Source organism: Equus przewalskii, chromosome 2, assembly GCF_037783145.1.
Source record: "Equus przewalskii isolate Varuska chromosome 2, EquPr2, whole genome shotgun sequence".
Classification (NCBI taxonomy): Eukaryota; Metazoa; Chordata; class Mammalia; order Perissodactyla; family Equidae; genus Equus; species Equus przewalskii.
The window spans coordinates 55,309,248-55,323,292 of NC_091832.1; the positions used below are offsets into that span (position 1 = coordinate 55,309,248).

The 14,045-nt window shown below is 35.7% G+C and overlaps 1 protein-coding gene across 12 annotated transcripts in view; it reads left to right on the forward strand.

The window, feature by feature from the left end:
- The window catches only part of PPP2R2A (protein phosphatase 2 regulatory subunit Balpha), an 83,131-nt gene extending 69,303 nt beyond the window's left edge, over positions 1 to 13,828 (forward strand). For all 12 annotated transcript variants that reach the window (XM_070607210.1, XM_070607214.1, XM_070607205.1 and 9 more), the window contains 6 exons: positions 3,335 to 3,447; positions 4,387 to 4,564; positions 5,855 to 6,019; positions 6,956 to 7,125; positions 9,492 to 9,583; positions 12,831 to 13,828. In XM_070607210.1, the coding sequence (XP_070463311.1) occupies positions 3,335 to 3,447; positions 4,387 to 4,564; positions 5,855 to 6,019; positions 6,956 to 7,125; positions 9,492 to 9,583; positions 12,831 to 13,110 (998 nt within the window). In that variant the 3' untranslated portion in view covers positions 13,111 to 13,828. The remainder of the gene's footprint in view (positions 1 to 3,334; positions 3,448 to 4,386; positions 4,565 to 5,854; positions 6,020 to 6,955; positions 7,126 to 9,491; positions 9,584 to 12,830) is intronic.
- Positions 13,829 to 14,045: the final 217 nt, after the last annotated feature.

The window sequence follows — 14,045 nt, forward strand, 5'->3', positions numbered from 1 at the left end:
CCAGCTTTAATTATCCAAAATTGATCTTATTTTTGGTTTTGCATGATCATCATAAACTGTTCAGTGTTTCCCAGATTGTTTTCACTTAACTTCATAGTCACCTTCTTATAACACAAGTTCATTTCCTGTTTCTTCAAGTGGTTTTATTCTCTCTCTCTTTAATCTTCTTTTGCGTTTCTCTGCATTCTCCTTGATTCCTCCACATTGCAAAAACATCCAGCTCTCACCTGTTAACCATCGACAAAGTTTAGTTGTAGATAGGTTGTGTTTTAACAGCTTGTTACTAAGAAGCTTTTTGGGTTTTATATAAAGCTTCATTCCCACAAAGGAAACTTGGTAGCATGGTTTTCCCTGTCCCAACCCTCTGCTTGTGGCAAGAGGAACAACTGGAACTTTTGGACTTCTGGAACACTTCTTTAGTTATTAGTGTTGACAATGCAGGGAATCACCATAGAGCAGTAGTAATTTTTAACCTTTTGGAAGCAGCAGATCTATTTGAGAATCTAATAATCCCCCTCACAGAAAAGTGTGTCTATTCATATAATTTTGCATGCAGTTTTATGGATCTCCACCTATGGGCCAAAAACTCTAGATAAAAAAGTCATGACTCTAGGGTATAAGAATTTTGATTTTTTTTTAAAAAAATTATTAAAATACTATTTTATTTCCAACCTGCCTTGTCCTCAGGCACTACGCTGAAATTGTATAGCACTTCTGTATCCTGTGTTTATACTATTAAAAAGTTTTTTACCTCCTTACAAACTTTGTCACTTTAAAATTTTTGTTTTGAAGTTTAATTTGTTTTAGAAAATAATTACCTAATTTCTCGTGATTGTTTTAAAATAATTTTCTTCCTATAAGACTATTAGGAACCACAAATTAATTTCATCTCATTTGAAAGTTTGATAAGTATATTGTCATTTCTTTATCTGGATCTTTAATAAGGATGATGAATTTGAACAGGCCCATAAGATGATTAAGGGGATTGAGTGGCAGGGGGGATCAGTTTGTCATCGTCATCATCTTTAGTTTGTAATTTCTCCCAAAACATGGAATTTAGGCTTGATCATTTATATTATAGATTGTATTTAGGACAAGTGGAATAATTCTAAAATATATACTTCTTTACCTAAATTATATAAATATGTATAGACTAAATAGCACATAGAAAATACATGTAATTTAACTATAGTGTAACCATAAACAAGATTACATAGAGTTTAGATGAAATACTAGACTACAAGTTAATAAAGTTAACAGTTTTTCTCTGTTTACAGTTCATCTTCACTGAGGGCATCCACAGGGGCATCTACTCTTCTCTAATATGGCAGAGTTTTATAAAATGCCTTGATACACTATTTTTTAAATTGTGTTATGCCCATTTGCTTTTGAAAGACCCGTAAGAATACGATACTTTTATATGAATGCAATTTTAGGGTTATAACACAAAGTATTAAATAAACATGCATGAGTCCAGAGTAATATAAATAAATGGTTGAGTGAATAATAAAGTGGGGAGAAGGGATGCTTCTTATTGGAGAGTTCCACATAATATGTGGATTGATACTCCTCCCTACGGGGAGTGTAACTTAATTATCCCTTTAAGTGAGGACGGGATTTAGTGACTCTCCTCCAAAGAATAATATGGCATGGGGGAAAATAGTAATGGTGCAGTGGAGGATCTTGGCAGATACTGTCTTCCCCTTCACTTAGTGATCAAAGCTAGCAAACATCACCAGGGAAAGGTTAGGTGGTTACCATGTGTACCCTCACTTCATCTCTGGTTGTCTTCCTAAAAACTCATGATCCCAGTTTGATTGTGAGAAAACAGCGGACATAATCAGTTGAGGGACATCCTACAAGACACTACTTCTCAGAACTGTCAGGATGATGAAAAATAAGGAAAGTCTGAGAAATTGTTCAAGTCAGAGAGACTAAGGAGACTTGACAACTAAATGCAGAGTTATTTGGATCCTGAAACAGAAAAGGGATATTAGTGGAAAATGTGAAATCTGAGTAAAGACTAGAGTTTACGTAATAGTAATGTTTAATGTTATTTTCTTAGTTTTAACAAATGGACCATGGTTGCATAAGATGTTGACCTTAGAAGAAACTGGGTAAAGGGTATATAGAAACATTCTGTGCTGTCTTTGTAACTTTTTTGTAACTTTAAACTTAATTCCAAAATAAAAGTTTATTTTAAAAAATACTATTATGTATATATATATTGTTTTGGAGGAAGATTAGCCCAGAGCTAACTGCTGCCAATCCTCCTCTTTTTGCTGAGGAAGACTGGCCCTGAGCTAACATCCATGCCCATATTCCTCCACTTTATATGTGGGACGCCTACCACAGCATGGCTTGCCAAACGGTGCCATGTCCGCACCTGGGATCCGAACCGGCAAATCCTGGGCTGCCAAAGCGGAACGTGCACACTTAACCACTGCGCCACTGGGCTGGCCCCAATTTTATATATTTTTGATACCCTAGGAATTTTGTCTTGAAGGACTTGGGGACATATGCTTGTCATCGGTCAATTTATTTATTTATTTTTTGCTTGAGGAAGATTAACCCTGAGCTAACATCTGTGCCAGTCTTCCTCTACTTTGTATGTGGGACGCTGCCACAGCATGGCTGATGAGTGGAGTAGGCCCACACCTGGAAACCGAACCTGAATCCAGGCTGCCAAAGTGGAGTGTGCGGAACATGGACAACTTGGTCACAGGGCTGGCCCCCTTAATCAGTCAATTTTTTTCAGGCCCTGTTACCTTCTTATGAATCCCTCATTCAACAGGGGAAGAGAGAGATTTAAACAGAGGCATCCAGGCCTATGAAGGAATTTGTGGAGTGTTTGATAGGGTTTGCTAATGAAGTATGGGACCAAGGGAGATAGACATTCCTTATTACTTTTATTCTAAATAAAAATTTATTTTTGTTGTTTGTTCTCTTTTAAAAATTAAATATTGAGTGTATATATGTATATGTTTGTATGTATGTGTAGACACACAGTGTTTATATACATATACAGTTTTTCTCCACCTAGCTTTATTGATTTTTAAAGGATAAGGACCTGGCTGTGACTTGATTTTAAGATCACATGGAATTTTATGAGTGCCATTAACATTTAAATTTGTGATTTCTGTAGTATATATGTGTATGTGTTTTTATTCATCGGGTAATGGGAAATTCGTTTTTTATTAAGTCTGATAAGGGACTTTATTCTTGGTATTCTTTTAGGTGAAATATGAAGTAGCATGTTTAAATATGCCTTAAAATAGTTTTATTCAATTAGTATTACTGTTTTTTTGAGGACTTTCTTCATTGTCTCCCCCAGATAAAACAATAAAATTATGGAAAATCAGTGAAAGGGACAAAAGACCAGAAGGGTATAACTTGAAAGAGGAAGATGGAAGATATAGAGACCCTACCACAGTCACGACACTACGAGTGAGTACAGAAGAAAGCTGTTTCTAATTCTGATGAATAGTGTTCTCTATTCATGTTACATAGTCTAGAGCCTGAGCAGAACTTGAATAAGAACAATTACAGTCTGTCCCCTCTTAACAATTCTGTACCTAGATGGCATGTTAAGAATTCCCTTTTTATGGGGCCGGCCCTGTGGCTGAGTGGTTAAGTTCGAGTGTTCCGCTTCGGCGGCCCAGGGTTTTGCCAGTTCGGATCCTGGGTGCAGCCATGGCACCGCTCATCAGGCCATGCTGAGGCGGCGTCCCACATGCCACAACTAGAGGGACCCACAACTAAAAATATACAACTGTGTACCGGGGGCACTTTGGGGAGAAAAAGGTGAAATCTTTTTAAAAAAAAAAGAACTCCCTTTTTAAATAGACCCTGACTACACTGAGACCTCACTGTGGCCAGAGGCCAAACTAGGACTCAGCACAAGACTGTGTTTTATACTGTGCCACACTCGCTTTTGCTTTCGTAGTTTGATTGTCAGCTATTAAAAGGTTAATTTTCAAGATTTTCTTTGGAGATCAAAAAAATAGAAAGAGATCAGATCTTCTGGTCGTAGCTAAAAAATATCAAGAATTAGATGGTCTGGGCCAATTCCCTTTTTACCCACTTGGATTTAAACTATAAACATTTATTAGCTTTGCACGTGTTTCAAGCGAAAGGAACTAGGAAGAACTGCAAATTCTATCAGTATTTCCATCTGTAATACAAGGTAAATTGTCCAGATTGCTCATTTTTCTTCTTCCCATTTCAGTACTTTAAAGGATCATCTGTTGCTTTTTAAAATTGTCTGTGTCATACTATACTGTTTATATTCTCTCAAAAACTGTAATAATGAAGTGTTCTGAAACTTGTTTTATTATAAACAATGAACATATTGTAATGACTTTTTTTTGTGTGTGTTGTTGCCAGGTGCCAGTCTTTAGGCCCATGGATCTAATGGTTGAGGCCAGTCCACGAAGAATATTTGCCAATGCTCATACATATCACATCAACTCAATTTCTATTAATAGTGATTACGAAACCTATTTATCTGCAGATGATTTGCGGATTAATCTTTGGCATCTGGAAATTACAGACAGGAGTTTTAGTATCCATTTGGTTTCTCTTTTTTGGTGTTTGGTAAAGAAGGCATGTTGCGCCCATACTAGATTTCTTTTCGTCTCTCCTTAGTGTATTCTGATTCCTTTTTTTTATAATGGCTTCTTTTTTTATGCCGTTTTTTTCGTGTGCGTGAGTGATGAAACACCAGGGGAAGTGTTTGTTGATAAAGGGCATAATGTGTTGATTTAAAAATTGGATTCTTGAAATTTTAAGGAATTCGTCTATTGTAGTGTCTATGAAAAAAGAAACTTTTTAATAGTTTTTTGTTAAAACAAATTTGTGGACTATTGTTCTTAAAAATGTTTTTAATTATAAAAATATTCTCATCAAGGGAAAAAAATTCATACAAGTCCTGATGCATGATGGTATAAAGGCAATAGAAATACTTCTCCAAACCCCATTTTCATTTTTATATTATCCTGCTGAAATTTTTCTGTGCATATACAAGTGTGTGATATATAAACATATATACCTGGCACACACACAAATACTATATACATACAAATATAGAAATGTATATAAATATATTTGTTTTTAAGTATGTTTTTTAAAAAGTTCTTGATAAATGTTAGCAGTTATTACTACTGTTAATGTATTTCCAAATAGATACCATTTGAAAAATTAACATGACTATAATTCATACTCTACCAATAGTGTTATAAAAGAGCCTGTTACTTTACCGATCTAGTTAGTGAAAAGTCCTTTTTTGTTTGAATTTCCGTTTCTTTGATCATGAGTGGATTTGAGCATTTTTTACATTTATCAACCATTTATATATCTTTTGTTCTTTTCCACTTTTGTCATTGGATTTGTGCATATTTTTCATTTTTATTTTTTTTTTTATTTTTAAAGCACTTTTTTTAACGTTAGGTAAATTAGCTCCATCATTTGTGGTGCAAATAGTTTCCTCTTTTTTGCCCCTTTAAGGATTTTTTGTTTTGTTTCGTTTTGTTTGGAATGTACACTAAGTTCTCTTAATATTTAGTAAGATAAACTTATCAATCTTTTCTTTATGGCTTCTGGGATTTGTATCATACTCAAAAAAGAGACTTCTGCATTCTAAAATGATTTAAAATTTGCTCATGTTTTCTTCTAAGATTTTTTTTAAGCATTACAAGTTTTGATTCCGCTGAGATTTATACTCATATAGTGACTAGAATTTAATTCAGAATTAATACTTGTGTTTCAATCTATGAATGAATTTTAGATTTGAGAAATGTAAAATTATATTTGCTCTTTTTTCTAAATGGAAATTCCTTAATGAAATGCCATCCAGATATTGTGGACATCAAGCCTGCCAATATGGAGGAACTAACAGAGGTGATTACAGCAGCAGAATTCCATCCCAACAGCTGTAACACATTTGTATACAGCAGCAGTAAAGGAACTATTCGGTTATGTGACATGAGGGCATCTGCCCTCTGTGATAGGCACTCTAAACGTAAGTTTATTGCGTCTTTTTTCAAATGGTAACATTTTCTGTTAGTCTGAAACTAGCCTTGGACACAGTAAACAACATCTACATAGGTTTACAGGTCTTAAACCTGTGTGCCCAGGACCTCCTGTACCCTTTGTTAAGTTGCCTAAGTCCACATGAGGCATTATAGGTTATTCTACTGGAAGAACTTAGAAGCTTCTCTCAGAGGCATGTCTGTTATATCCCAGTAGATATATTTTTAATGGAATGCTTTTCTTTGGGAACTTGGGGTGGGGGCTCTCCAACCCTGTATTCAAGTAGAGCATTTCTTTCTTTTCTTTCCTCCCTTGCTCCCTCTTCTCTCTTTCTCTCCTTTCCTCCCTTTCTTCCTTTCTTTGTTGAGCTTCCTAGGAAGATTTCTTCTGAGAAGAGGTTTCGTTGGCATAAAAAAAAGTTTGGAAAGCACTGGTTTAAAAACTTAAGGGCTTGTATTGTTCTTGGCTTCATGTTGTTGAGTATTTTAAAACTCATGAAAATAGGTACGTGCCTGTTAATCAAAGTAATTTTACCTGGCCACTGAAAAAATGCAATGCTGATATGAATCTGGATGGTGAGAATGGTGTGTTTCCTGTGGTGGCAGTACAGGCAAAGTCAGTGAGGTGTTTGCAGAATCTGCGAACCTGGTGCACTGAAGCCGGAAGCCCTGGGTGAGTCTGGTTCTGCGAAACTAGCCGAGGACTCGGGAAGTGTCCTACCTACTTTGGCATCTTCAACCTCCAGTATTCAGTCATTCTCTTAAGGAACTTTGAGGGAGATTCTGTTCTTATAGCCAGAGAGATGTTTTCAGTTCTTTATTAGCCTGTCATTTTTAGCTCTCTCTTAGGAAGTTTGTGAATTGTTTCAGCAAATGCTTTTCCAAGCCAGAATATTATACCAATTTCCGTTTTTTCTTGTTTTTAGTGTTTGAAGAACCTGAAGATCCCAGTAACAGGTCTTTTTTTTCTGAAATCATCTCCTCTATTTCTGATGTAAAGTTCAGCCATAGTGGTCGATATATGATGACTAGAGACTATTTGTCTGTCAAAATTTGGGACTTAAATATGGAAAACAGGCCTGTGGAAACATACCAGGTATTTTGCGGTTTTTTTCTTCAATGAGCATATACCCAATTTTCTTTTAAGTGTTTATAGAGAAGGATTTTGTATTATGTGTTAATCCTAATACAGTGTTTGTTCACCATTAGACTGTTTTTTCAGAGATTCACAAGTATGTTGCTTTTCCTTATGTTAAATTTACATATACTTTTGTAGGTTGTGTTGTCAATTTGATTTTGCTGCCGGTTTGGTTCAACATTGAGAACTTTTTTTCCTGCTTCTACCGGCATTTAAAGTGAGGAGGGAAGAGTACTCTCTCTTAAGGTCTGAGGGGGAGAAGATTGGGGAGACTAGTCAGTCCTGGTAGGGTGTCCCGGTTGGAGTAATGTGCAGGAGTAGTTGAACTAGAGCTTACCTTTAGCGTGCCAAGTCAAATGGACTGGCATTCTGCCTTTTGGCTGACAACTGTCGTCTTAAGCTAAAGCCCAGCGGGCAGCTTTAAGAGTTGCTGGTCTGTTGTAGGATGTCAGTTCTGGATTGTCTTCTTGTCAACCACCCACTACCATTAGTCCCCCTATCTCCTCCTTCTACAGAAGAGAAAAGAAGATGCTCACAGCTGAGAACAGGGTAGGGGACAGCAGAAACCTCTGTTAGACCCTAGGCTACAGTGGAGGAAAAACACTTAACGCTGCTTTAAGAATACGTAATTTATAAATGATACTTTCTTTATGTTGTATGTTTTCAATAAAATTAGAATGCTATTTGTCAGACTTTTTAATCCTCTTTGACAAACATAAACTACTTGGGATTCTCCTTAATGGTTATATGAAAATTCAAAATGAATGCCATGTTGAAACAAAAGCAAAGGAATACAATACTGCTTTGTTTTCAAATTACGTTTGTGTAACTGCCAAGATTGTGATCTGTCTCAACTTCATATTCTTCAGTTGTTTGGTGAGAAATCCTGTACATGCATTCTAAAACTTTGCTAAATTGTTCTGATTTACCTGATTTGCAGTTTTCCTGCCTATGCTGAATTAGTCTCATCATACTCAGTGTGGCATGTGCAGATTCCTCTATTCTTGTTCATTTTGTATAAGCATCTTGCTGAGCTATGTGTCATGGAAGGGTAATTTTTTTTTTAACTTTTTATCAAGATCATGATAGTCTACAACCCTGTGAAATCTCACCTGTCCATCACTGTTAGTCATGTGTTAGGTGCACCACCCCACCCCCTGTGCCCTCCCCCCAACCCCCCTTTCCCCCGGCAACCGCCAGTCAACTCTCTTTGTCTCTGTGTTCAACCTCCACCTATGAGTGGAGTCATACAGAGTTCGCATGGAAGGGTAATTTTGATCTCACTCATTTTTTGCCTTACATGCTCACTTTTAAACCTAACCTAACCCCACATGAGTTGCAATTCCTCTGTGTTAACAAATTTTCACTTAATGTCACGTTGGCATGGCCTGAATCATTCCACTAAGAGTTGAAATGAACACTTAAAATGACTTTAGCTTGTTTCATAAAGAATAGAAAATTGTAAGCATTTAGAAGGTGCCTTCTCTTTTCCATCATTACCTTTTTAAGGTTCTCTTAAGTAAAAAGGATAGTGAGATAGACTCCTTTCTTTCTCTCTTATCACAACAAATGCTTTGGAACTTTCCTTTGTAATTTAACAGTATTAATATTGAACTGTATCATTTCTCAGAATACTTATTTAAATACCAGATTTATTTTCTAGTTTATCTTTTTGTGAAATACTAGTGAGTAAATGTAGAATAATATTTCAAAAAACAGGTACATTTTCATTAGCTTTTGATATTGTGTTAGCAGTATCAGGTGATAGCAGATTTTTCAGTGATGCATACCTAGAGTGACCATGTGGTTTATCACCTGACCGGGCATGGTCATGGTATGCAGAGCAAAGGCACTTAATGATAATGTAGACTTTATTTATTTATACCCAGAAAGTGGTGTTTAAAAAGGAAGTAAAAAAGTTGAGTGTTTTTTAATCAGCAATTTATGGGCTGAAGCCAAATGTTCGCATATTCAAACATTGCTGTAATATTCTTTAATGAGTCTCTTATCTGTGCCATTTTCAAATGTTTTCCGGCCCGAATATTTAGTCAAGCTTATAAAGAGTACATGTGCCATGCCCAAAGGGGTATCTTCCTGTGTTGTACAGTAGTTTCATGGAAGGGGGCTCATGTGTGCAAAAGGATAAAAATGGCTTTATTGCTACTAAGGAAATTGTGTTTTAATAAGATTAAAAGGTATGTGTATGTGTCTATAAATGCATTTTTTTTAAATAAGGGCTTGTTAAATCATTTTTCTAATTTCACTCCATAGATCTTGAGGTGTAAACTAAGTGTACATATGCATATATATTTGTTTTTCTCCAGGTGCATGAATACCTCAGAAGTAAACTTTGTTCACTGTATGAAAATGACTGCATATTTGACAAATTTGAATGTTGTTGGAATGGATCTGACAGGTAATTGATTATAATTTGAACCTGTCATTCAAACATGAATTTCATTAGAGGAAAGAAACTTATAATTTCACTCCTTCTGGTATGGTTGCCACATTTCACTAAAAATAGGGCCAACTGTTTTTGGGTTGACATGAATTACAAATCTTTAAAAAATCTTCAGTTTTCCCCAGACTTTCCTCGAAATAAATTTAGTAATCTTACAGCAATATTGGCAGATAAAAATGAAACATTGTGTTTTACTAGTAAATTTGAAACATACAAGAAATTGTAGATATCATAAATTGGTTTAAATTTCTTTAATATTTTTCCTTTTATGAACCAGATCAATCACATTTTTGACATGCCAAGAGTTAAAATGGTGAAATTTCAGTTTGGTTATTACTCTACTGTTAAACTGTTTTTAGAAATATTTAGGCAATAGATATTTCATTTGGAATGTTACACACCAGTTTTTCCAGATAATACATTAATTTATTTACGATATATTATTTTAACCATATTACCATGAGTAATTAGGCTTTTTATAATCTGCAACTTTGCTATAGCATGATTCCTTTTTACTATGTAATGAAATGTGTACCATTATTTCCAAGGATAAATAAGTCTTAATCTTTCAATTTTGAGTTGTGAGTATTTATTACTATTTATTATGTACCAGTAGAACAGAAAATAGTAAAAAACATAATTTTGGAATTACTTGAACTTGCCCTCAAGGTATTAGAGGTACTTTATTCAACCATAGTTTTATCACTGAAGCTTGATATGATTTGGCTTTCGTGGTGTTATATGTTACAGAGGATAATAGAATTTGGATTATCTTTTGTCTGATTTTTAAAATTATTTTTATCTGATTATAATATGAGGCCCAGTCATAGGCTGGCCGTGGTAAATTTAGAGTAGGAATAAGCAAACTTTGCCTTTGAGTGCCACAGCTAAATGTAAGGCATCAAGAAGGAAAAAGGAAAAGGAAGAAGAGAGAAGAAGGAATTAGCAAATTTGAAGAGAAAGAAGATATTGATATAATAGGATATGGTGCACTGCCAAAAGTAGTTCTTCCTTGCATGGTGTAAACGTATTGTTAGCAGTTTTATGTTCCATTATCAGAAAGAAGTTATTTATTTCCCTTAACATTAAAACAGTTCTTTGAAATAATTTCAAATTTGGAGAAAATTTACAAGAGTAACACAACTCTTATTTAGCCTCTACTCAGGTTCCCTATTGCTGTTTGCTGTGTCAGTCTCTCCTCTTCACATATATATGTATTATATATATATAATATAAACACATAAATAAATACGCACACTTTTTTGTGAACTAATTGGGAGTGTACTCCAAACATGATGCCCCGTTGCCCCTAAGTTCTTTAATGACAATTTCCTAAAAGACACTCTCCTACATAATGACAGAGCAAGTATCTAAAGTAGAAAAGTTTGCTTTGATGCACTGTTGCCTTGTAATCCACTGATCCCATTAAAATTTCACCAGTTCTCCCAAACATGTCCTTTCTAGCAGAGAAAAAAAGATCTGGCCAAGTATCCACTTCAAAAGTGTATGTACGTTTAGTTGTCATATCTGGTTACCTCCTTTAATCTGGAGCCATTCTTCATTCTTTCCTTGTCTTTTGTGACCTTGGCAGTTTTTAAAAACAGGCCTGGGGCCAGCTCCGTGGCCAAGTGGTTAAGTTCGCGCGCTCCGCTGCGGCGGCCCAGGGTTCGGATCCTGGGCACGGACGTGGCACCACCCGTCAGGCCACGTTGAAGCGGCGTCCCACATCCCACAACTAGAAGGACCTACAACTAAGATATACAACTGTGTACAGGGGGGGTTTAGGGAGATAAAGCAGAAAAGAAAAAGAAAAAAGATTGGCAACAGTTGTTAGCTCAGGTGCCAATCCTTAAAAAAAAAAAGGAAGATTGGCAACAGTTTTTAGCCCAGGTGCCAATCTTAAGAAGAAAAAAAAAAAAATTAAAAAAAAAAATCGGCCCGATGTTTTATAGAATGTTGCTTAATTTGAGTGTTGTCTAATGTTTCTTCATGATTATATTCCAGTTATACATTTTGGGGCAGAAATACCACAGAAATGCTGGCCTAACAACACCTTTTAAAATTTACAAATAGCCATAGACTGTGTCCTAATTCATTAAAACCTCACAAATTCAAATAATAGGGAGATGCCAGTTTAAATTACATAAATTATTTTAAAAGATAAAGTGTTATTACCTTCAGGTACATGCACCAACTTGAGTTGGATTAAAACGTTGTCAAGTCTCCTTTGCCCCCAAGTTGACATTACTGAATAGGTGGTCATCATTTGTATTTAACATATGATCTGTGTAATTTATAATATTTGTAAATACTCAGGGTTGTTTTCAAGCATTACTTTAAACAGGTCTTTGGTATCCTGTTGTCTTATTTACAGTGATTTAAACGTGCAAAGAATATAGTAGGCAATAACAGCGCCAGACTCTTTCCAAATTATTAATGGTTTCAAACTGAAGCTTTACCTATTGAAATACTTAGTAAATGTTGAGCAGTGATGGATGGCGTGTAGGACTGATAAAGTGTCTTAGACAGAGTAAGAATTTGGCACTCCTTTAAACTGATACTATTAAACATGTTAGTCAGAAAAATTTTGCTTAAAATGTATTTAGTGTTATAGGTAAAATGATTTTCTGTTAATAAAAATTGTGTGTGCTACTTAATACTTTCAGAAGTAGATTTCTTATAAGCATTCATAAGATGTGATTATCCGAACCAGACAATGTCCTGGGAACAAATTAAATAGTTTATAATTTAAATCATAAAGTAATGGATTGGTTTCTTATGAACAGCTGTATACCATGCATTTTTTTTTTTTGGTTTTAGAACCTGCGAGTTGCACAGTGGGTTGGCATTTCAAGAAGCTGGCCGGTCTGATTGATTGCATAGCCTGTAGTTGCAAAAATATTGAACAAAGATAATTCAGTACTACTGACAAGCTTTACTTGAGGATGTTTTCAACTTTAATGATAGTTTTGGTAGTCATGAAAAGGAGTCATTAAGAGAAAACCAAGTTAACTACTACCATATTTCTAGTTTGTTCTAATGGTTGGTCCCTGAGTTGGTGTCAGCAGCCCTCTCCCTGAATTCAAATCTGCTTGAGGTAGCTGTTTCCAGTAGAGTCCTAGGCTAGGTTTCATGACTGAATCATTTTACTGAAAACAAACTGTTGACGTAATTTGACTGAGTGCTCTGTCTACTTTTACAGTGTTGTCATGACTGGATCTTACAATAATTTCTTCAGAATGTTTGACAGGAACACAAAGCGAGACATAACCCTAGAAGCATCACGGGAAAACAATAAACCCCGCACGGTTCTGAAGCCACGCAAAGTCTGTGCAAGTGGCAAGCGAAAGAAAGATGAAATAAGTGTTGACAGCCTAGACTTCAACAAGAAAATACTTCATACAGCCTGGCACCCCAAGGAAAATATCATTGCTGTAGCTACTACAAACAATCTGTATATATTTCAAGACAAAGTGAATTAGGGTTGGCATTCCTAGCAGAAGAGCCCACTTCCTGCTTAGTTGAGATAGTTGAATCTAGCATTCGTACCTAAAAAAGAGAGAGGTCCATTGTGGCGCCCCTTTCCAGTGTTTGACAATGTGCCATTCGACAACACATTTTTATAGCTACATGGAGAAAGCTCTGTGGATTCATCACTGTGGTGTTCTCCATGTCTGCTAGCCATTTAGGTAAGGGTAGGGCACTTTTAATTTAAATGACTTCTTGCACCATCTTGCCTAATGGACTAGATTGGACTGTATCAACATTGATTTACTCCACTTTTTATGCCTTCCATTGTGATGACGTCAAACACAGTGAAAGCCTTCAGTCATGCTTACGGGATTTAATTGTGTATCCTCATTACTGTATCATTTGTGGGGTACACCCCTTGCCCCTTTTTTAAATTAAATACAGCTCATTCTTACTGTGGCTTGTAGCATTCCTCCTCTTCTGGCCTCCTGGACTCTTCCCCTCATCTCTCCTGCCCTTGCCCCCTCCACCCATTCTTGGTGGTGGTATATTAAAAAAAAGAAAGAACGAAAGCACACAAAATGAGTCAGTTTGGGGTCAGTGGTAAAGGGGATATATGTTGCGAACAAATGTTTTAATAACAGTTGGCTGTAATCACTCCTTGCCGTGTCTGGCACTGAAAATAAGGAAAAAAAAAACTACTACTGAATAAAAGTGACAAAGAATGGAGAATCTGGTTTTCTTTTTCTTTTTAATCTACCTCTTTAAGCCAGTATTTTGTGTCATAACTTTGGGCACAGTGAAATGAGATGAGTTTCCATTGTTACATTGATATTTTGTTAATTATTTTTAACAAGTGTTCTTTTACGTGGAGAAGGAGCGGTATTGGTTCTGTATGAACATGTTTCGAATATATATTGGTATTACTAAGGATTTCACAATCTAT